This window comes from Arctopsyche grandis, chromosome 1 (genome assembly GCF_051622035.1).
Source record: "Arctopsyche grandis isolate Sample6627 chromosome 1, ASM5162203v2, whole genome shotgun sequence".
NCBI classification, from domain to species: domain Eukaryota; kingdom Metazoa; phylum Arthropoda; class Insecta; order Trichoptera; family Hydropsychidae; genus Arctopsyche; species Arctopsyche grandis.
In genome coordinates, this window is record NC_135355.1 from 7251398 (window position 1) to 7276073 (window position 24676).

Consider the following 24676-nt stretch of genomic DNA (forward strand, 5'->3'; position numbering starts at 1 on the left):
ACGCAAAACACCCGGAGTGAACAAACTGGACGCCAGCGGCACGGCCGGCTCGTTTGTCGTGAAAGGAGAGATCGGAGGCGTGCCGTGTCGAATGGTGGGGGACACCGGGGCGTGCATCACAGTGATCAACCCGGAACTGTTCGCGAAGATCTCTCCTAAGGATTACACCGTCGTGAAGGGCCATTACAGCAGAGCGCGGCAAGCAGCGGGCCAAACCATCAAGATCCACCGATGGATACGGGTGACCCTTAATCTGCAGGGCGAAAAGTTTCCGTGGAACGTAGCGGTGGCGGATATCCAGGATCCCATATTGTTGGGACTGGACGCACTGAGACATGTCCGAGCGGAGAGGAGAAGTGTATCATCAGGGGCGTGCAACGCGAGAAAGGGAAGAAAAATGCACCTGCTGTCAAGAGCATCCGCGGGGAAATACCCCACCCGAAGATCACGGCGTTACTCGAGAGGGCTGATATTCTGCCAGAAGAGAAACGGCGCCTCGAGACCATGATTCGGGAAAATCGGAAAGCGTTCGCCCGGGACGAGAAGGACCAAGGAAGGACCACCAAGGCGGTCCACACCATCGACGTGGGAGACGCGAAGCCGATGAAACAGCCGCCGAGAAGGATACCGCTAGCACGGAAAGAGGAAGTACGCGCTATGATCGACGACTTACTGAAGCAGGGCGCGATAGAACCGGGGCACGGGCCGTGGGCGTCACCGGTAGTTCCGGTCGCCAAAAAGGACGGGTCGCTAAGGATGTGCGTGGACTACCGGAAACTGAACACCGTCACCAAAATAGATTCACACCCCATCCCGAGGATCGACGACACTTTCGACCAGTTGAACGGAGCGAGCTACTTCAGCACACTGTATCTGCAGAGTATATTCTGGCAGGTACCGGTCGCCCCGGAAGACCGCGAGAAGACAGCGTTCGTAACAGAGTTCGGTCTGTTTCAGTTCAAAGTGATGCCATTCGGGTTGTGTAACGCGCCAGCGACGTTCGTACGGTTAATGACAAAAGTGGTCGGTGACATAAGCAATGTCCTCGTGTATCTAGACGACATTATCGTGCACAGCAAAACTTACGACGAACACTTTGTGCATTTAAACAATGTGTTCGAACGGATACAGGCAGCCGGCCTTAAATTGAATGCAGACAAGTGTCGATTGTGCTGCCGCGAGGTCGAATTTCTGGGACACCGAGTGTCAGACGAAGGAATTTCGACAGATCCGAAGAAAGTCCAAACCGTGCGGGACTGGACGACTCCGAAAACACAAACCCAAATGCGCAGCTTCTTGGGACTGGCCACGTACTACCGAAAATTTGTGCGCAATTTCGCCGAGATCGCGAAACCACTCCATCAGCTAACGGAAAAAGGGCGCGAGTTCAAGTGAACAAGTGACACCGACGTGCGAACAAGCGTTCGAAAAATTGAAAGAAGCGCTGACTACCACGCCAATTATGTCGTATCCCCAGCCGGGAGAGCGATATGTGTTGGACACCGACGCCAGTCAACATAGCATCGGTGCAGTTTTGTCTCAAGTTCAAGGGGGGGTGGAGAAAGTGATCGGGTATTTCAGCCGGACAATGAACAAACCCGAACAAAACTATTGCGTGACCCGAAAAGAACTATTGGCGGCAATTAAAGCCATTCAACACTTCCACCACTACCTATCGGGTTCGAAGTTCACGTTACGAACCGACCACTCAGCGTTAACGTGGCTGAAGAACTTCAAAAGACTGGAAATTGTGGGCCAGTACAACGTGACCATCATTCATCGACCGGGGATAAAGCACGGGAACGCGGACGCACTATTGCGAAGGCCGTTTACGGAAGAGTGCTCCAAATGCTCACGCGCAGAGACAACCGATCAAGAAAACGACTTGGCCCGAACGGAACCGGAAACCCGCAGAACCGGAAGCACGAGTAGCACTCGTAGGGATCTTGCCCAACGAGATGCTCTAGTAGAACAAGTTTTCACGCGGCTAGGCGTCCCGAACGAGCTACACTTTGACCAGGGACGAAACTTCGAGTCAAAGTTGTTCCGTCAGGCACTGGACCGGCTGGGCGTCCACAAAAGGAGAACAACACCGTACCGACCTCAGTCCGATGGAATGGTCGAGCGACTCAATCGAACCATGCGGGCGCACTTGACGAAGTTCGTCAACGAGGAGCAGGACGACTGGGACACGCTGGCTCCGCACTTCCTCATGGCCTATAGAGCGGCCCAACACGATGCGACAGGAGCTTCACCAGCAGCCATGATGTACGGACGAGAACTGCGCATGCCGGCGGACCTTATATGGGGGCCCTCCACCAGACAGCGAACCTCAGGATCCACACCGATATACCACGAAGTTGACCGAAGACATGGCCAAGGTACATCGGTTCGCCAGAGCCCACCTCCGGAGGCAGAATAGCCGTATGAAGACGCGATACGATGTCCGCAGAACCGAACCGGCGTACGAAACAGGTGACCGAGTATGGCTATACAACCCTGCCAAGACTCCAGGGCTTTCACCAAAGCTGCAATCGCTGTGGGAAGGACCGTACACCATAGTGACCAAACTGAGTGACGTAGTGTATCGTATACGCAGAGAATTCGACGGCTCAAACCGATTAATGGTGGTGCACCTTGATAGACTGGCAAGGTATAAGGCCGTCGAATATTGACTGTTGTAATTGTATCCGTAATCTTAACTGTAGTTATAACTAAGTGCAACTATAATTTTAAGTGTAACTGTTTATAATTTTGTTTTACTGTAACTTTAACTTGTATAATTAATGGGTCGATCGGGACGATCTCTCTTAAGAAGGGAGTTATGTAAAGTTATGAAGAGAGACGCCCGTAGACCGATGACGTCATGGTGACGCCGACCAATGGTGGAGTCGGGCGTTGCGGCCAATGGCTGCGCCAATGATAATACGTGTATGCGCTGAGCGCTCTATGATATAAGAACGGTACGCTCTCGATCGGTGGCATTCGGATCCTGACCTCCACCGGACGAGCAGCAATAAAGACTTGGAACCTGCCTGTGTGTTTTCTTGTACCTCGACCTGACTCCACTTACCTCTGAATACTCTTCAATATCATTTACATAGCTAGTTCGCGGCTTGTACTTGTATGTAGGTATTATACGTTGTATATGATAATAATTTTCTAACAATTAATAATATTAACTAATTTGAATTATATTTTTTACTCTACGTTACTTTACGAGTTCGAACTAAATTTTAAGAGGTTTAAAACAAAATTTTAACAGTAAACACGCTGACAGTGACAGTTCACGCGCATGCGCAGAAGGCTTTGCGCCTGTCGCAGATATAATACCTGCAAATAGCCAATAATTTGCAGATATAGTACCTGCAAATAGCCACAACGTATATTCTCCTTTTACTCCTTTTACATTTTATTATGTATATCAGCGTTTCCCAACCTTTTTTGACTCGCGTACCACTTAGTAGTACATAGCGCTAAAGTGTACCATCATATAAAAATGATTGTATTTCATGAAATTTGTTTTTGCAAGTGTAATTATTATATATATATATGTAGTATTTGCATGGTAAGGAATGTCAATACAGGATACACACAATATGTAGATTTGTTTTGGTAAGAAATTTTATGGAAAAAAAATTTTGCTGAGTTAAAATTATAATATGCTCAAAGTTTAATGTATTTATCTACTATCTTTTCATACTTCTATTATTGATAGTAAAAATATTATTGATTGTTTTAATAAAAGCACAAAATTACAAAGTACATATAATATGTTTTCTTTTCATTAAATCTCCTTACAAAATAAATTTATTGAGATCCATGTACTTGGTTTTTTAAATTTGGTTCAAATGATGCGAGATTTACCCTTAAGTCTGGAGCTGGATTCAATCAATTTCTATATTTGTCTTATTAAAATAGTTCAGTGCTAGTAAACGGCGACAGAAATTTAAGCGCTATATCATAAAGCTGTTCATATTCTTCACTAATACCTAGCCAAAAATTAATAACCTTATTTATTTCGAAGTTCCCAAACAAAGATACAAACTTAGAAAGTCTCTTTCGAAATTATATATTAGATATAAAAAATATTTCTATTTTTATGATTCATTCATTATGATCATTCATTCCGGCATGTCCGCCATTACTGATTTTTTTTCACTTACCACAAGATGGGAAACGCTTATCTATATGATCACAATAAGCTATAGCGACAAGCCGTATAAAGAAAGGTATAGACGATATACATAGGTGTATTTACAATAACTTGCTAATATTAAAATACAAAGAACCGAAAACTGGAAATGAACCGATATATTTTTTTTACCGAACCGAAATGAAAAAAATAACGGTTCGGGTCCCTGATAACAAGCAATATTCGAAGTGTAAGATTGCCAACAACAGGGACTCGAGGTTTAGTAATATTTTTTAATTTCCAGTTTTACTTGTAATTTCTCTAGGATTAGGGAATGTGATATTTCGGATGTAAGAGAAGTTCATATATAATCACGCTTTAACTCACATCCACAAATATTAAGATTTTAGTAAAATTATTTTATTAAAATTTATTTTTTTAAATATTTAGATTTTAGTGACGTGTACGAGGTCGCTTTGTGCGGAATAATCACCGAACCATGTAAAGTACCTGCCCATGTGTGTGCTGTATTATGTAAATATGTATGTATAGGAATTTTGAGGAATTGAAGTTCTAACAAGGGAAAAAATTAAAATGGGTTATGAAAAAAATATATTAACACAAAATATTACACATGAAGAGTATTTATTCATAATTTTTATACTCAAACATATACAAAAATTTTCATTAAATTACATTATTAATAATCTAAAAAAAATCAGAATCTTTATTAAAATTTATTATTGAGCTCTGAATACCAATCTACAATAGAACAATCATTCCACATGTAAACACCTCTGTATTCCTTTTTATTATCCTTATCATCACCGATGGCCAGGCACAGTGGACCCTTTGCTCCTTCTTCGATAGTCAGCGGACCTTTGTGAGATGACATGTCGGTATCTACGTAACCAGGATGAACGCAATTCACAAAAATACCTTTTGGACCATACTCTCTATCTTGAATGAAAGTCAGAGCACTAACACCCACTTTCGATACAGCATAAGCGGAAGTTCCCCATCCATCAGCTACGTTTGTACCCTTTTTAGCAGATTCTATAAATTGTTGCATCAAATTTGTCAAGCCTGGCTCAATAAGGGTTTTGTCAGACAGTTTATTTCTTAGATCATCACTCGGTATAAGATACAAATGTCCCAGCATGCTTGATAGATTTACAACTTTTGCACCAGGTTTCAATATCGGGAAAAGAATTTTGCAAGTTGACACCAGTGAAAGATAATTGACAAAAATTGTCTTTTCTGCTTGTACACCGAATGATTCTGGTGCGTCGTTTTTAAAAGCTATTGCTGCATTGTTAATAAGAATATCTATTCCTCCGTATTTTTCTTTGACGTGATCTCGAATTCGTTTGATGCTTTCTTCGTCAGTTATATCCAATTGATGAAAAATTGGCGATAATCCCAGCTTATTTAATTCAGCTACGGCACGCTTTCCTCTGGTCTCATCTCTTGCTGTTAGATACACGTCGCCTTCTTGCCAACGCTCGCATAACCCCTTCACTATGGCAAAACCTATGCCTTTATTAGCACCAGTTACGATAGCGACTTTCTTGTTTTCCGACATGTTCATAGAAGTATATAATCTAAAGAGTTATCTGAAATATTTAAAATTGCATTTAGGTACATATAAATTGAGACATTTTGAAAATTATTTGTTGCAGCAATCATTTAATTTTGTAATTAACAAGATGAATGTTCTAACCGTTCAAGTATATGGTTTTTAAAATACTATGAGTAATTCAGATACGTATAATTAGATTGATAATGGAAACGATAGCGAACCAACCAGTATAGTCTTGTCACTACACATTATCACGATAAGAAAAGCAAATATCACACTAATTGAAAGATAAGTTTGAAAAAAATCAGACGTGTATAAAATAATTGATTGGTAAGAAATAAATATATAATATTACTGTATATATACATAAATATATTAAATCATTTTTAAAGCAAAGTTAAAAAAAATACCTGGTGGTAAATAATAAAATTCAGAAGGTACATACTTCAAAGGATTTTAAAATAATTTAAATATTATATTTACGGAAGAATCGATTTTTTTCTGGTAGAAATTGTAAGAAAAGAACGAATAACTATAGACGATTAATAATAATATTATTTGTTTTATATTTAATTAAATTATTACATAAGTACGCGCATACATACATATGTATGTAGGTACATACCCAATATACTGATGCTAAACGCAAAGACTTCACTGGTTGACTGATAAGTTATATACAGAAATACGCTTTTTATCATACACTGAAAGTGTATCACAACAATATATGTATGAATATGTTGTGTGGTTCTAAAATGTATTCCCGATAGAATATTATTACTTATATTAAAATTAGAATCTACTAAAATTAAAAATATATAAAATGTATACTTAATTAATATGTCAATCTTCATAAAAATAAATATATTTATACATAATAATAATTAAATATATAATTGTATTAAGTTATTTACTTAAGCCAACTGGGTATGAATTTGTGGTAAACGGATTATTGCGCAAATTGCGATCGCCCGCACGATAATCGTTGCCACAAAAATCGCGAATATGGAATATCTGGCACTCTAGTTCTCGTTAGTATAATATTTTGCGTGGCTAGCTTTCGATTAATGGAGTTTTTGGGTGCCAGATGTTCCGTGATCGAGATTTTAGTGACGTGCGCGAGATCGGTTTTAGCGGAATAATCACCGAACCGAATTTTTATGCTATATGTTACAGTCAAAGTGTATTTTCAGTTGTAATATATTCTAACTAACGTTTTAGGTCATTCATAATCGAATACAACTAAACTACTAAATTATAACTCTACAAGTACAAATACATTTTTTAACAATATTCACCGGTTGTAATATAACAATTGAGTTTTGACAGTTTCAATGCTTTTTACGAATGCTTCAGAATTCAATTATACGTTAATATTTGCTAGGTAATACGAATTATGGCAATGGGTATCGTATTATGATAACACTTAGAAAGCATTAAAAATTCAAATTACTAGTCGGGTCACGTTTCTCGAAAATCTAACCTCTCCATCTAACCTGATACCAAATTATAGTTGAAATGTATTTTCAGTTGTAATATATTTTGACCAGTTGTAATGTAATTAACTACATGAATCAAATTACGTTGGTTAGACGAAATATATTTCAACTGTAAGATACACCTAAATTGTAACATATACATAAGTGGCATTCGGTAAAATTCTCTCTCTTTTTGTCGTACAGCCTTACTTAATATGCACGGGCAGGATACAAGAGGAACAGCCTGTTCCTTTTGTATCCTACTCGCGCACATTAAGTAAGGCTGTACGACAAAAAGAGAGAGAATTTTACCGCACGCCACTGATACATACATATGTATACACCACATCTATAGTCAGGGAGGCTGTGGGGCTCCAGATCACCCTTAAATTAAAAAAATAATACATATATTTTTTTTTTGAAAAACATATTTTTTTTTAAAACCTCTTCAGGTTGGTTCACTTGTGTTTCCGCACAATACACATAATACTATGTATTATGTATGTAGATACTTAAAAAGCTAATTTGAGAAACACAGAAAAGGATGCGGTACCTATGTATGTACATAACATATGTATGTAGATAAGTACAAAATACCACAAAATAATACATTGTGGTGAATTGTTTTGTTCGGAAAAACAGAAATACGCGTTGTTTACTTACAAGGGAAAATATATTTTTTTGTAACGCCTGTATCCATACACAGAATGTTGAAAATATGTGGATGCGCATGAAAAGGAAATCAAGGAGACAATTGGGCATCTTTCGTGCATTAAATTTTATTTTTCACACGAGATTGTGTATCAGAATAATTTACGTTCTTAGGAACTTCATGATCAATATAATCGAAGTTTCAGAATAAATGTACGTTTTGTAAATATTTCTCATTCTCATTGAATTATTGACATATTCTTATAGTAGCCTGCATTAAATATCGATCGATTTATGTCAATAAGCCAACGCTACCAGCTTAAAACCGTAAAATAATAGCCGACACTAAAACTGAAAGATTGATTATTCCACAGCGATGACGGTGGAACGAAGTGCTAAACGGATTATTTAGCACATAATGATCGCGCACAGGACAATGGTTTCCACGAAAACCACAAATACGGAATATCTGGCGCTCGAGTTCTCGTGATCGAGATTTTAGTTAGATTAATCACCGAACCAACGGAGTATACATACCTATCTAGGGAGTGGCGTAGCGAGGATAAAGGCACAAACACACTTCTCCTACATTTCTTCCAATATGGGAATTAATGTTATCAATCACTCAAACCTTTGTCAATACAAGGATTTGTATTTGATCTGGGTACCATATAGGGTTACCAAATATTCGCCAACTTATTCCAAGTAGCTTTGAATTATTTAGATTCCGTTTTAGAAGCTTTAAGATATTATTGAAATTTTAAGAGAATCCTAATTTGGAACATTAAATAAATCTAATATGCTGTAAATTGAAAATACAAATAATTAATTCGTATGAAAAGTATTCAAATACACCGATTTGAGATTCTGAGGGCCATAGCATATATTATTCGTGCTAAATACTTTTTCTACATGTGCAAAGCTATCTAAAAAAAACACGTAATACGTGCCTCTCTGTGAGTCTGCGCCCTAAATCACGTGAGGAAAATATTTTTCTTGCCCTCTAAGAACACATATTACACATAATATACGCTAACGATATCCAATTGGTTTGATGATGTACTCTTTAGAATTTCTGTATTTTATTTATTCGTGTTGTTTCCAAGCGTTCGCACACAAAATTTATATATATAGAAAATATTGTCTTAAATGCAATTTCCGGGAAGTGAACCCAAGTTACTACAAATTATGATGGTTTGATATTTTGTGGTAAAAATAGGGTGGCCATTTCTTCCAAAAAAATTTTTCTAAATACTTCAATTATTTAAAACGAAGATTAAAAAATCATGGACGCACATTTATGAAAAAATGAATTCATTTTCTTGAATGCTCTTATAAACTTCTACACAAGACTGATTTAAGTTATTAGTTAAGTGATTAGCAAAATTTTAAGACTTCAACATTCAATTTTGTTTTATCACTGGACTACATATATATTGTTCATTAAAGTAAAAAATCCGTCGGCTGGTGCATTTGTTCCCGATAAACGGAAACAAAACTCGACTAATTTGCCAATATTTTTGTGGGAGACATCATTTTCGCCAATGAATTTATATATTTATCCATCTATTAGATAAAAAATTCTATTACATAAAAAAGTATACTGGTTTTATCTCACGACTTACCAGGAAATATACCCAAAAAAACCAGTACGCCTTGGTAAAATCAGTACGAATAGTCACCTTAGGTAAACATAAATAAAAAATAAAAAATTGTTTTTACAACGTAGAATAATAATAATCAAAGACGATGGGCCCGGGGTATCGATACGCTTGTTACGCCACTGCGCCTAGATATATCGCGATAAATTGCACGAGTCCGTGAATATAACCGGTGGCCCTTAGGGCATCTTGATTTTGGACGGCACATTGATATTATTTGCTCGAGAGCTCTTAAAATGTTGGGTTTCATAATTCGTGCAAATAAACCTTTTCAGAGTGCCTTGGTTCTCCGTATACTTTATAATTCAGTTGTACGAAGCATTCTCGAGTTCTCATCCATTATATGGAGCCCTAGTGATAGGATCCATTGTTTGAGAAGTGCAGAAAAGGTTCCTCAGATATGCTTACTTGGTTCTTTATGGTCGCTATCCCTGGCTCTATCCAAGTGCCTATTTACAGGGAGCACTGGGTTATAATTCCCTTGAGTTGCGGCGTACAGTATATCTGGGGAAGCATTTTTATAAATTATAGCTTGGATTGGTGTGCAATCCTCAAATTCTTGCTGAATTGAAATTCAATGTTCCCAGCAAACTCCGAAATAATAGATACCGAGATTTATTCTCCTCACCTGATGTACGTACCAATTTAGTGGTTTCGTCCCCTGTCACCAGGGGCATCAAGCTCCTCAACCGGATTTTTATTGGGTTGGATTTGTTCCATCTAAAATATACTGATCTGGTTGAGGGATTGTTTAGTTTGGGATCATCGGCTTTCATCGGCTCCTCCCACGAATCTCACGCATGTCCCGTAAACCGTCTACCCCCACTCCTAATTTTAATGCTTTGGTACGAGTTAATTTTTACAAGGCTCTTCTATATTTTAGGAGTCTTCATCAACTCGGAGTCTGTGGACCCGCATATGCTTCGGTGATTATTGGTCACAAAGCGCTCGTGCAAAAGTCACTAAAATCTCTATAACGGAACATTTGGCAGCCGAAAAGTCCATCATACTAACGATAACTATCATACTAACGAGAAATTGAGTGCCAAATATTGGGTATTCGCGATTTTCATGGCAAAAATTGTCTTTGTGACCACCGCAATGTGACTAATAATCCAATTACCCCCACATATGACAGTGGGAAAGTGTGCGTGGCGAAAAGGCGCAGAGACGCTGATCGGCGTCAGAAGTCGGGAGCCGGGGCATGGCCGTCTGCGGGGCGATTAGAGCGACGCGAAAAAATAAAAGTGATTAGCGCTGCCAACCGCGCAGCGAAATAAAGCGGCTGGGCCGGCGGGCGCGCGCCCCGCCGCCCGCCATGAACAACTACGAGGAGCGCGGAGTGCCAGGCGTCGCCGGGGTCACGGGAGTCACAGGAGTGACTGGAGTCGGAGTCGGTGTGGGAGTCGGAGTCGGAGTCGGAGTCGGAGTGCCCCACAAGCGAGTGCGCATGGAAGCCGACCCGGGCGCGCCCCCCGCCGTCGTGCAGGGCAACGGGCTTCCGCTCGCCTACATGGGTATGGCCATGGGAATGGGAATGGGGATGGGTACGCTCGCATTAGCATTAGCATTAGCATTAGCATTCATCTTCATCTTCATCTTCATACACTCGCACTCACTCACCCTCTCCCCCTCTCCCCGTCCCCCTCGACGCCAGCTCGTTGACATTCCCGCCCCGCCCCCTCCAAATCGTTCGCGTTGTTTGTTTTGTTCCGTCGACTAGTGTTCTTACGCGCGCTTCCTACCAACCATATAAACATAACCATATTCATGCCTGTATACGATTATGACTGTTATGACACATGCGCTTCTATTAGGCGCTCGTATCAAATTCGCTTGCGCGCTACTTTACGTTTGTGTGTTCGTTCAAAATTTCAATATACTATGAAGCAATCTCGAAACTATAAATATGTTATTTTTATATTGTTTTCGTCGCAGTTTTGCCTAATGGAACTAAATGGAATAAAAGTTTGTACAATTTTAATTCTATTGAAAATGGATCGTCGCGTCAAATTAAGGCGAATTATACCATTCGTACTGTTTTTACCAGTACAGTATTGGTTTTTTGAGTGTCGTGATGTAAAGCCAGTACAATTTTGTATCTAATAGATGAATTTAAATATACAAATCCTTTGGCGAAAATGACGTCTCCTACAAAAATATTGCCAAATTAGTCTTTGTTTACCAGAAACATATGCATCTGCCGAAGGACTTTTTTCTTTGATGTACATACAATATGCTCACTGATAAAACGCAATATTAAATGTTTAAAATGTTTGCTAGTCGATAAGAATAATTTAAAACCAGTTCTGTGTAGAATTCTATAAGAGCATTTAAAGAAAATTAATTCTTTCTTATTTAGGAAAAAAAAAATTTTTTTGATAAAATGTCTTGGTTTTTTTTCGCCTTATTCAAACAAGCACATTCAAAATACAAATTATGAAATATAACTTTAAAATATTTTAATTATAAAACAATTTAATTGAATTTCAATGTGAAATGTTCACAGCATCATTCTATTCTTACTTTGAAATTTTACTGACGAAAATACCAGGGCTTTGGAGTCGGAATCGTAAAAAATAAAATTTTTCGCATTTATTTATTTGTGTATGAAATTCATACACATATGTACACTATTGGTGTACTTACTTTTAATTTATACCCATTTCATTACCAATAATTCAATAAGTTGGGTTGCATTTCAATTTTTAACGATTTTGAAATTTTTTGTATTTTTACTAACAATTTTATACGTTGGTAAAAAAAGTAAATTTTACTAAAATCGTAAAAAGTTAATAAATTTTGACCTGACTCCAAAGCCCTAGAAAATACATTAAGCCAATAAGGAAAGATAACTAAAACATACATAATTTGTGTAATAGAATCTCTTTGTGAATATTTTTTGAATTATATAAAATCATTCGAAAATTTCATCCTTTGTGAAATTTTTATCCCTTTTCTTTTTTTTTAATTTAGTCTGTTTTGAAAATCGTGACGGCAATACTTTATGAGCTCATTTGAAAACTAGCCAATATCATCATCATTTACCAGCCATTGACTATCCACTGCTGGATGAAGGCCTCGAATACGTTTCCATTCATTCGTTTCTGTTTTGCTCAACTCTCATCCCATCTCACCCCATACATTTTTCTAATTTCTTCCCCTCCATCATTCCTTTATCCTTTAACATTCTCTAGGGGAAGCATTCCAGCACTTATTTCGTCCATTCTTCTGGCTACTTGATCCGCTCGTTGCCGTTGCAACTACACAATGAACGATGTTCATTCGCCCAAATGCACTCCATCCTAATTTCACACGTCTCTTTATTTCCTTTTCTTTGCTACCGGGCGTGTCTATAATTCCAGTGGGCCTGGTTTCACCAATTCTCGTTAAATGAACTCGTCTTGAATATAATTTGTCGTCAATTTTGAATAAGATTTACAATGTTTATTACAGCTACATGTGTATGTTTGTTAACCAAAACCTTTTAAATTGAAAAATCATGGTTGATCATTTTAATAATAATACAATTATTTTTATTTATTTTTTAATTAATACCAGGAAGGCTTAACAGGTAACCCCGATGCGCCTTCCTGGCCAGAAACATTGTACATTTGATAAAAGTATTATTATACAAAGTAAACTCATATTCTAAATATAATAAATATTTTTATTTTATTTATTGAAAAATCAACAGACAACAGGATGTACATAGATATGTATAAAAAACAAATAGTAAATATATAATATATGTAACATCCGAGTCCAATAACAGATTTTTACAAAGATTATAAAAAAAATGAAAAAGATAAATATAAGGAAAACAAATGAAAAAGAAAAGAATAAAGGCTATAACATGAAAAAATATGTAGAACATCGCATAATTAAACTATAGTATTAAAATATTGGAAAAAGGTTATAAAATAGAATATAAGAAGAAATTGAAATTTACAAATATAAAACAAATGAAAAAGGTAAATACAAAATAAACAAATGAAAAGGAAAAGAATGAAAGCTATAACATGATTAAATAGCACATTACATAACTAAACTAAAGTATAAAGATATTGGAAAAAGGTTATAAAATAGAATAGGAGAAGAAATGAATCAATCGGTCACCATATATTATAAATCGCCACGCGTTTTTAGAATCGATGATCCTAGTACCAGGCCGACGAGACAAGCATAGAAACGGAGAGTTTATTTAACGAGAATTGATGTTTCGCAGGGGACCCCTATAATTCGCCCTTAATATATAAATACACCGTTTCATCATCTGAAATTATGAACCTGTTGTTTAAATATTAAAAGACTATTATTAACATAAGCCTCATATAAAGAGAAAAAAAAACTTGTTGAAATATTGAAGATTTTAAAAGCATCGTTTGGTATTGTAAAGAAAAGGAAGATGAAGTTGCATACACAAATTTATCCACATCTCGAATTTGTACAGTTGAAATGAAATCCCTCGCAATTGATTGATTGTGTGTGTATTTTCTTGCCACTTTGCAGACAATGGACATCAGATATCGTACCAACCGTACGCTGGATCGTACAACACCCACTATTCGCCTGCAGAGGTGACCTTCGGCGGATACGGTCCCGGCGGAGATCTGGCCGGATACGCGTCTCGCAGCCTAGCGTACGCTCCGCCCGCTCACCAGGCTTACCCTCCTCCGCCTCAAACTTCCGCTGCTGCTTTCGTGCAGCAGCAGCAACAGCAAATGCTCCATTCGGGGATGCCCACGTACGAGCAGCAGCATCACCCTCACGCCCAACACGCCGCCCACAAACCCGCATGGCCTCAGCCCATCATGCAACCTTTGCAGGTTACTTTTCCTAACAGTTTTCCGGATCCAGGGCTGACTCAACTCGGGGTATAGTACACGTTTATAAACACGGCACAGCAATGTGCGAATCATTTTTTAATTTATTTTTCAATTAATCTGTAGTACGTCTGATCACGTGTTGGTTTGACACAGCATGCTCGGTCTGTCGCATACATGGGTAGCGATATAATATCGGCTAACATGAGCACGACAGTGGCTATTGTTAATAATTGACGGTCAATGTTTTGTTTTGATTATTTTCACGTGTTCTTTTCAGGTGTCCAATGACCAAGTGATCAAAACGGAACCGAAAGTGAAACAAGAAATCAAAACTGAACCTTTAGTAAGCATCGAGCCGCCCGGTCCATCTGTTATCGCTATGCACACGTCTGCTGAATCCCACTCGGTAATGACGATAACTATTTTCACTGAAACAAATATTATGAATGTTACGTGTTATTTAATTTTAGGTCATTGATGCATCCGTCACCAATTCACTCAACGACGATCCACCTAAGATTAAAATCAAAACTGACCTTTTTAAAGAAGCGGAGGCTTCGAATCAAATCCGGAGAGGGGTCATTACCGAAAGTGGCGAAATAGAAAAGGCACCCGGGAGTAGTGAGTTTAATTTATCTATTTTTATTATACACATAGCATCAAGGCAGCAATGTTTTAAAATAGTGTTTTACTCTTCACTAACAAAATGGAATATTGAGAATTATCGAATACAGTAGAACCTCGATTTTCCGGACTAATCGGGGATGAAGGTAGTCCGGATAATCGAAAAAATCACAATTGACAGGGAAGACGAGTACGAATAATTTTTATTTGTCTACATTTACATTCAGTCAGCAGTATAGCTCAGTGGTTGCGTTTGTGTTTAGCACCAAGAGATTATTGGGTTCGATCCCGGTCTAATCTTTAATATACTGCTGGTTAGATTTGGATGTTTGTGAGTCCAGGTCGATCGTTTCTTATCAGAGTTTGCCAATTTTATCGGATCATTGTTAAAACGGTTCCTTAAAATTGGCACAAATCTTGTATGTACAATTTGTAAAAAAGTTATGTACAAATCTAAAAATACAGTGATTTACATATGTAATAAAAATGTTGCATTGTTTGTAATTTATTGTTCAGGAAGGCACATTGGGGTCTTCCTGTCAAGCCTTTCTGGTATATATCTATGTAAAAAATAAAATAATATTTACATACATGAAGATCGATATTAAATTATTCTTTATTAAGTAATTCAATTATGGAGTTTTGCTTAAAGTTAGCTATTCTTTTTGAAGCTACCAATCCGCGAATACTTTTAAGACACATAAGTTGTCTCGAGCTAAATTATTCTTGGCTCTCAAACTTCATGGCATCATCTAAGCACTGAAAAGCTTCAGAATGTGTAGGACCGATATCCCCCTCGCGAATTTCCACATTGTCTTCTTCATCTTTTTCCACTGAGGTAGATTTGTACCCTGGTGCAGTAGTTTCACGTCCTGATGCTAGAGATTTGTTGGGTAGTTTCTTCCAATTTAAACCGGTCTCTTCAGCATTGTAAATTAACTCTTCTTCGAATCCTTTTTTCTCCACAAACATCTTTAATGTGTCAATGAAAGTGTTTGCTAAAGGTATATCAGCAGAAAGATTTTCCCCACGAATTTCTAGTTATTTGATACCCTTTGGATTTTTCGAGCCAACTCGAACTTGCTTTGATGGTGCAATCTCCATTTAATCTTGTATTAAAAAAAAAAAATACTGTTTTTTCACGCAATAATGGACCATATATTGGCTGTCCAGACGATCATCTTTGAATGAGCCACATAAAAATACACTCTTCGACTTCTTCATTTTGAAGACAACAAACAGAAATTGAATTTTGAAGACAATGGATTCATTTCTCCATATAATTTTCGAATTTTTATGTTATGCATTTATGATTCATGCTCCATCACAAACGTAAACATTTGAAAGCAATTCCAATTCGTCACATGCGAAGCAGCAAAATCGTAAAATTTGTGTTTGTTTTTAACAATTCGGATAATCGAGGTTCTACTGTATGTAATTGTTTTTAAATTTGAATGTATGTAAATGACACCTCAAAGTAAAATCCAATGGTTAAAGCTAGTTCTAATTGTGCGCACATTTGTTTTTCAGATGCTGAAATGCAAATTAGACAGTCTAATTTAACCGAAGTTGGACGCGATGGAGTTAATAAAAGTAACGAAATTGCAGCCATCAATAAAGGTCAGAATTATAGTCAGTAATACAAACATTCCAGGTTTAATTCGTGTCAACTCGTGAAATATTGATCGCAATACAATTTTATTTCAGTGTGTGTATTAAAGCAAGGCTTTATTATCATGCATATTTGAGATTTCAAGTACGTTTTTATTTATGTGCTATTTCAGATATAGTTTCCGACCCGAATTTAGACATGCTGGGTGGTGTTTGCATGGTGGGAGATGTCGAAGGTGGAAAATCTCGAATATCGGACAGTGGAAACAGCACCGATAGCGCAAATAAAAATAAATTTCAAGGGTTAGTTATTGTTTCTTTTTGGCGTTTTGAATTGTCCATCAGCGATGGATTGATAATTGACCGGTTGATTCCATTGCCCGAGGGCGCAAATATGTTGGAAATGTATGGGATAGGATTGTAACAGCCTAGAAGTGTTTTATCAAGTGATCAATCCAATTCTCTGGACATTTATATGTACTCGAAAGCTGATGCTTAATCAGAAATGGTTCCTTCTTACAAATAGCCTGTTTGCTTGCTCCAACATATTTGTACCCTTGTTCGAATTGACTTCAGCATATTAGGGAAATTTAATTTTAAACTTCACTTGGAATTAGCCGGTTAATTAGAATAATGATTGTTTGATTTGATATACATATAAATAAGCTATGGTTCAATTAATGACCATCTGTTGGCTTTTTATACTATATTTAATTTTTGTATGCATCTGAAAGAAATATTTAAATTAACTGAATTTTAGTTTGTGCTTATTTAATTAATTCTATATAATTATGTTTATTTAGCTTATATAACATGCTCATTATAATATGTATATTGCTCTCTAGTTTTACACAAACAATGCTTTGAAATTCGTTATAAGATTTGACACTTTTAACGATATTGCAATCAAATAATAGTGTGCAGAATTGTTTATTACTAAAATCCGAGACTAATATAAACTTGATTAATGTCGATAATGAGCATATTTTATTAAAATAATTTTAATTTATAAAAAATACCTTTCGCGTATTGGATCTGAACGATTATTGTGGATAATGTGATTAGTATTTTTCAATGTTTATTTGAATGGTTGTACATTTTTTAGCTTCCTATTGTGATATATTTGGTCATAGCGACGTTTTAGGGATACCTGCTTTGTCGCTATAACCTAATATGATATAAAAAAAAAACAGAATTTTCCTTTAGATCCAATATAATAAGTATTAGTAAATTTTTGATTTGACTAGAATTCAATATTTTGGGCATTTGATTTTTTTTTATTTAAATTTTTTTTAACTTATTAAATTAAATTGGTTTTTTATTTCTATGCTGCTATGAAAATCCTGATGAAGCTGAGCCCAGGCTTCTTAACTTGATTTGCTCAAGTTATCACATAAGTAAGCTTCTTTCTATTATATATAGTTATTTATATTTTCAAATTGTGTTCAAAATCCTTCAATTTACAAATTTATATATCAGCAAACTTATTTATTTCAAATTATTGTATTTTCCTTTAAATTTATCACCCTTTGATACTAACTCTTTGTGAGCCGTGCTTTGATTTGATTGAACTCTTTTTTTTTTAATATATGATAATCGATAGTGATTATTTAAAATATATGATAATCGCCACTCTCTGTATAGTCCAAACTAGTGATATTTGTAGTAAAGGGGTTGCTGTATATGAAAACATAATTATTCACTTAGAATTATAATGTATCATATATTTTATTGTGATTCATATTTTAGTTTCAGTGCTTCTGAATCCTCTTCATCTAGTTCTGAAGATGAGACGAAGATACCTAATGAGATATATTTCGGAACACCAGACATATCAACGTATCGCCCCAAAATGATGTCCACAACTAGTGCAGTTGTCACTACTACTACTACACCCAAACCGGTATCAGCAGCGATGTCCATCAGTGGAGAAGGCAAGAAAAGGGGTCGTCCAAAAGGATCCTGTAACAAACCTAAACCCCCGGTATTTTTAAGTCCCTTGAAGTTTTTCTTTTACATATATATTGAAATCTATATAGACGTATTTCTTATTAAATGTTTTCGCATTGTAGGTGGGGACACCTGGAGTTCCACGTCCTCAAGTGGGACGACCACGTGGTGCTGGTCACAGTAGTTCTTACATGGCTCATCCTATTAGGCCATTCAAACGAGATTTCTCTGGCATTCGATTTAGAAGGTGTTTAATTGTTCTTTGTTTTAATTATGACTATAATTTATTAATTATAAATTCTTTTCAATGTTTTTTATTTCGATTTGAAGGAGATGGAGTGATGATGGTCTCGATTCATCTCACATACCGAATGAAGTTTATTTTGGTGATGTGCCAGTTTCAATGGAGATACTTTTTAATTATTATGATACAAATTCCGAAAGAGAAAAATTGCACTCTCATCAAAAAATGGTATTTTGAAATTTTGTCAATTGCTTTTTTTATTTGTTATAATTTTAAATTTATATAATGTTTTAAATATCATTTATTTTTACTTTTTAGGCGCAACAGACTCCTGGCAATGTTACTTTGGTTTATTCATCATCAGATAGTTCATCAGATGATTCTTCTGATAGTGATTCAAGTGATACTGAGAATGAACCAGTAGTATGTTTGATAATGAATAAAACAAAAATAAAATACTTGCATTTATTTACTTTCATTTTTTTGAGAAGCATTAGACATTGATATTTGATTTAATATCTTACACGTGTAATTAATACGATTATTTTAATCTTAGGGACTTACACAACCAACCAAAAGAGGTCCAGGTCGACCACGTGGCTCTAAAACAATCAATCGTCGTTCTGATGGACAACAGCTCTCATCCGGAGGCAGTCCTGGTGACAAACCTCCGGGAATCACCGATATGAAAAAGTTCCTCAAGGCAGCTGGAATAGACTATGACTACAATAAGTTGGTTGATGGTAATGAACATTTCAAATTTATTTTAAAATACATATTATCTTACACATTGTCGATATTGGGTTGGTGGTTTAATTTTTAAGGTGCTACGTCTAACAAGGATCGTGTGGCTCGCTTAATGGGGCTTTTGCATGGTAAAGGCTTAGTGGGCCCTCCTTCGATGGAAGCCTGCCGAGCCCTTTATGATGGCCCTCCTCCACGTCGCCGGGGACCAAAACCAGGCACCAAACGAACTCCGAGACCATCTATTTCTCTGTCCACGGAAGCTCCGGAAGTTGAATTAACACCATGTATGCATTGAACAAATGTCGCCAATTGTATGCGTTAAGTTTTTTCTTCATTTAGAATTTTTTACATGGGTGCGTTTTATATTTTTAGCCGTTACCGACGAAGAATCTCGGCGAGTGACCCGTGGCCAAACATCTGGCAAACCTCGCCAGCGCATTGTTATCTCTTCAGATGAAGAAGACTCCCACACTCCCTTAAGCAAATTAAGAACAATGCGTCAATAATGGATTATGTGCAAATTAGAAGTAAATTTTAATGGACATTTTCATTAATTGCCTATTTTTATTTAAAAGAACTAATATATCTAGACATTCACGTATATATAATAAAATTGCTTACAAATGACGAAATGATTGATCCAAAAGTTTAAATATTTTTGTTGATAGTATGTGTTTTAATTCATACAAAACGATCTGATATTATGTAAATCAAATGTAATGACATATTGATTTTTTTTCCTCTTTGACGTGTATATCGGCGTATTGTCTCAAAATAACACATTCTATTGGCGGTCAAAAGTATTTGCTGGTTTTTTGTTATCGTTTTGACTAAACTAAATTCCAACTAACTATTAATACTATATAATAAACACAGTGTACGATATATTTTGCTTCATCTATAAATTTTACAAGTGACGATTGGATCATATTGACACAGTATTTGGAATATATGTATGTCATAATTTTGAATTGTACAAGAAGATTTATATAAAATGCACGCAGGTGTGTATAAGACGTAGTCTATAAAGTTTAATGAAAGATAATAAATAATTACTATGTATATAGCATATTCATCCATCATTACTGTCAAGAAAATTTTAAATCTTGATAAAATCAATCATCCCCACGTTATTACATAAGTCCCCCCCCCCCCCCCCTTATTCGCACACTCTGGTATACATATGTTTATTATTGAACTATTGCAATTGGATTGTCTGTACATACATGAATAATTGGGTTCGCTTGGGAAGTGTAATTTCTTTTTATTATTTTAAGAAATGCTCAATATTCCACCATATATAACCTATTCTAAATTATTTACGCGTGATAAGCGTTAGATAGCTTACATACATAATTAATTTATTTTAATTATAATGTATGTATTTCTGTTTCTGAAACTTCATCTATTTATGTTTGATAGTTGATTTTTTTTTTATTATTTTGTTCAGTGGTGGAAATAATAAAGAAGTTTGAGCACGTGAGTTAATTTGATATTGTTCTTGAATGGTGTATTCCAGTAGAGAGACGTGCAGCTATCCAGAGTCTTTAATATATACAAAATATCATTATCATTTTTGATCTATTATATAAAAATGTCATCCTTCTTCATTTTAATATTATAGTTGTTAAAGAAGTTATATTTTTGTATTCCATAACACATCTAATTTCATACTATTCACATAGATATTAGTATAATACATTACTAATGTATATATATATAAAAGTTTATAGAGGGCACATAAAATTTTAAATATTGTCCTGTTAGTTCATATTGAATAGATGTCTATAAAGAGTATTTTATAGTGATTTGAGTGGTCAACTTTTTTAGAAGTCTTTCTATACATTGATTTTCTTTTTCTATTACTCTGTCTTATTTAAGCGTGTTTTATATTCGAATTATCTTTTAGATGTGTCAAAATATTTCTTTCCATTTTTTCTATTTGATTAATTAAAATATTAAATATTCAGTCAAAATTTTATTGGTACTAAAATTAAAACTTTGTATTGAATCAATCAAATTGTCTATTCATCAAAAACGAAACGCTATTTTGATGGTATTCGGAAAAAATTGACTTTTATCATGTTGAATAAAATACTTTTTTAAAATATATTTACTTTCCTCAAGGAAAAGTTTATAACGATGTTCCTCTGTCAAAATTATATTTAATGTTTCGATCACCGGTAGTAGTACGATAGTTCTAGATTTAATATTAAATTTAATAAGCTATTTTTTTTTATTTGTTTTATTGAATGCCACATTTGTTCAATAAATTTTGCGATATTAAATTTACATGTAATCGTATATTGTAATATTGGGTCACGTTGTATAGTACGTTCAGAAATAGTCATTTTGGTGTAATTTTTGCAGAATTGTTTTGTACGTATGTATAAAATTACAATTTATATGTTCACAATATTATAGTTTGGTCGTGTAAATTTGCTCATCCTATTTCTGAGCGGTCTTTACGTTGACAAGGATACATATCTTCAAATTTGCAAATTGTAAAAAGCATGTATTAAAATTGGACGAGATACGCATCTAATGTTTCACGATTATAATAAAAGCTTTTGACACATTACTCTGTAAAAAGTATTATGCTTGGTGTATTGTATTGAAGCTTGGTTTTCATTATTTGTCATTTTCGAATGATCGATCAACACTAGAGATGGGCTTTTTTTTAGCTCTTAGCTCCGACCGATGTAACCGAGTGCCTGAACGGAAAAATATAATTGTATGCTTATCCGAGATTTCAATGTATGTATGTCACAATTTTCTTTTACCATCGATGGGAAATTTCATTTTGTATTGATTTCTTAGTTTAATGTACAAGACATGAACAAGCTTGCGTGTCGAGAAACATTCATGTTGGATCTTTCAGCGTATTTTAGATGGTTATTGGACCTGGAATTTCTGCCTTACTTCACGCTGTGACACATGCGTCATGTAAATGTTAATATTATATAAGCATTCTTCGATAATATGCGACAACTTCTGCGCTTATTCGGTTTCGATTTGGTTATTGCGATAAAATAAACTAAATTGATTGAAAATCATTTTCGAATTTAGAAATGTGCCACTTTTGCGTCGCTAAGTGGAACGAAAGAGTCTGCTTGTAAAAAATAATTAAAACTAACTACAATAAAAGTAAAGAGATGATCGGTGTCGTCAAATTCTTCAAAATATTGTATAAATTATACTTTCGACATAATTTGTCAGTATGTTTTATCTACTTTTTAAATACAGCTCGTAATGTTATAATAGTAGTTAGCATTTTTTTTTTTATCTTACATAGCATTTAATAGGAAAAGTAAAAAACAAACATTTTGATGTATTTAGAAATCAACATTATTATTATTATATAGCTACTTCATATTATTGGCCATGTTACAATTTAATTATTGTTTATTTAGGAGCTTAGATGTGTATGTTTTTATTTATGCAGCTTTTTCTCTGTCTAACCATAGGTTTTTACATATTCCGGGACAGAGAAAAACACGTAAGATTTATGATTATAAATATTATGTAAATGAGAGTTTATGCATGAGATTCTGGAATTTTCAATGTCCACTTTGAAATGTGGTAGTTACTATTTATATATTCTAAGAAAAGAAACACCATATAATAAAAGCATAAATTATTATCATTATAATTTTATTTTTCGCGATGGATTAATTTAATTAGGATGCCTAACGAGGATATCCAATTTCTAACCCTCATAACCTGCCCCAACCATTACTATTCGACGCTAATCAGAATTTGGTTTGTGTTTACTTTGTTGTAAAATTCTGAAATCTTAAAAATTATCCTCGACATTGTATAACTTTTTATTCCAACTTTGATATTATCGTTTTAACATTTAATTTCCTATGTTTATTTTACCGTAGACCGAGCTATATTTACGAACATCTATATTTAGCCATTTTTTATTCAACTGTAGCAAGATTTTTCAAGTGTCGGTGTTATTATCTAATTCCTGTATTAATTATTTTACCTTTTCGTTGTAAAAAATACATTAGTTTTATATATAAAAAAAAATCATATAAGATTTTCGATCTCAAACTTACATATGATCGATTATGTATGTCAGTTGCCATAAATTATTATTTGTACCGGTGAAATAAAGTATGAATTTTACAATAGTTTTGATCGGTGATTTAAATTTATTATTTAATTCGGCTTTTATGAAAGTTTTGGAATTTTTTTAATAAAGAATTTGCTATTTGTAAATATATGTAAAGCAAAAATAGATGCACTAATTTATAAAGTGATATTTTTTTTGTAAAAATCATATATAATAAATCTTATAACACCGACACTCGGAAGCCTTTGAATTTTAGTGTTGAATTATTTTGTCGCAGTTAATAAATCGTTTTTTTTTTATTATTCGACTATTTTAGACAGAATTTTAGATCCATCATAATAGATTCGTAGGGTTTTTTTAAAACATTTTCATGTGCAGATTTGTATGTATCTTATGTGCAGAGCCGTAGTAAAGTAAAAAAAAATTAATAATTAAAGAAAATTCTTAGTATAATAGATTTAATTATGTAGATGTGGAATTTTAGCCTCAGTCAACACACCGAATTGTATTTGTCGATTTGAACGCGATTACGCGGTATAAATATCCCGTAAACAAACAGTCCAGGTTCAGGGTATCCCGGCGAAGGTTACTGCGACTCTGTATATATGCGATGTATGACACGTGCGTGCAAGACATACTTCTTAATAATATTAGCGAACGATACACACATAAAACACACACGAGAGAATGGCTAAAGACTGTTTTTACGATAGTCTGATATTATTACTGGTGATCTGCATGAACCGCTAGGCAGTGTAATTATAAGTAGGAAAATGTGCTTTGTATTTTAAACATTTTATATTAATGTATATGTAGTTGTGTTTTACCCGTAGTGTTACTTTACATTTGTGGCACACTATATCGGTTATGACTTGAATTAATTTTACGGCGATTGCTTCTATCAAAAATAAAATAACATGTCATTTATTCTTCCAATGTAACAAAAAAAAAGTCATTATTTATTATCAAAAGTAAGTTAATTTGAAAATTTTTCTTTGTAAAATGTGTCTAAGGATAAGTATAATACGTGCGATCAATCCTTTTAATTAAATGTGTTCAGGCAAAAAAAAAAAATAGTAA

At 35.1% G+C, this 24676-nt stretch overlaps 2 protein-coding genes across 14 annotated transcripts; one reads left to right on the plus strand and one right to left on the minus strand.

Moving 5' to 3' along the window:
- Positions 1-4731: 4731 nt before the first annotated feature.
- On the minus strand, positions 4732-11259 carry LOC143918779 (carbonyl reductase [NADPH] 3-like). 5 transcript variants are annotated; one of them, XM_077440865.1, is made up of 3 exons: positions 11131-11231; positions 7528-7579; positions 4766-5751 (listed from the first exon to the last, which is right to left on the minus strand). In XM_077440865.1, exon 3 carries the CDS (start codon positions 5724-5726, stop codon positions 4866-4868), a length of 861 nt encoding a protein of 286 aa, XP_077296991.1. In that variant the 5' UTR covers positions 5727-5751; positions 7528-7579; positions 11131-11231; the 3' UTR covers positions 4766-4865. The 5 variants fall into 5 exon arrangements, with proteins under 5 accessions (XP_077296965.1, XP_077296982.1, XP_077296974.1 ...); XM_077440839.1 differs by lacking the exons at positions 7528-7579; positions 11131-11231 and adding an exon at positions 6343-6418 and having other exon boundaries at positions 4732-5751; XM_077440856.1 differs by lacking the exons at positions 7528-7579; positions 11131-11231 and adding an exon at positions 6303-6352 and having other exon boundaries at positions 4732-5751.
- Positions 10694-24658, plus strand: LOC143918726 (uncharacterized). Of its 9 annotated transcripts, none has more exons than XM_077440748.1 (13): positions 10694-11054; positions 14020-14384; positions 14614-14742; positions 14807-14957; positions 16491-16580; positions 16745-16874; positions 18327-18555; positions 18644-18768; positions 18852-18993; positions 19084-19188; positions 19322-19508; positions 19590-19796; positions 19885-24658. In XM_077440748.1, the coding sequence occupies exons 1-13, from the start codon at positions 10826-10828 to the stop codon at positions 20016-20018; spliced, it is 2223 nt and encodes a 740-aa protein (XP_077296874.1). In that variant the 5' UTR covers positions 10694-10825; the 3' UTR covers positions 20019-24658. The 9 variants fall into 9 exon arrangements, with proteins under 9 accessions (XP_077296874.1, XP_077296892.1, XP_077296883.1 ...); XM_077440766.1 differs by having other exon boundaries at positions 18351-18555; XM_077440757.1 differs by having other exon boundaries at positions 10712-11024; positions 18321-18555.
- The last annotated feature ends 18 nt before the right edge of the window (positions 24659-24676 follow it).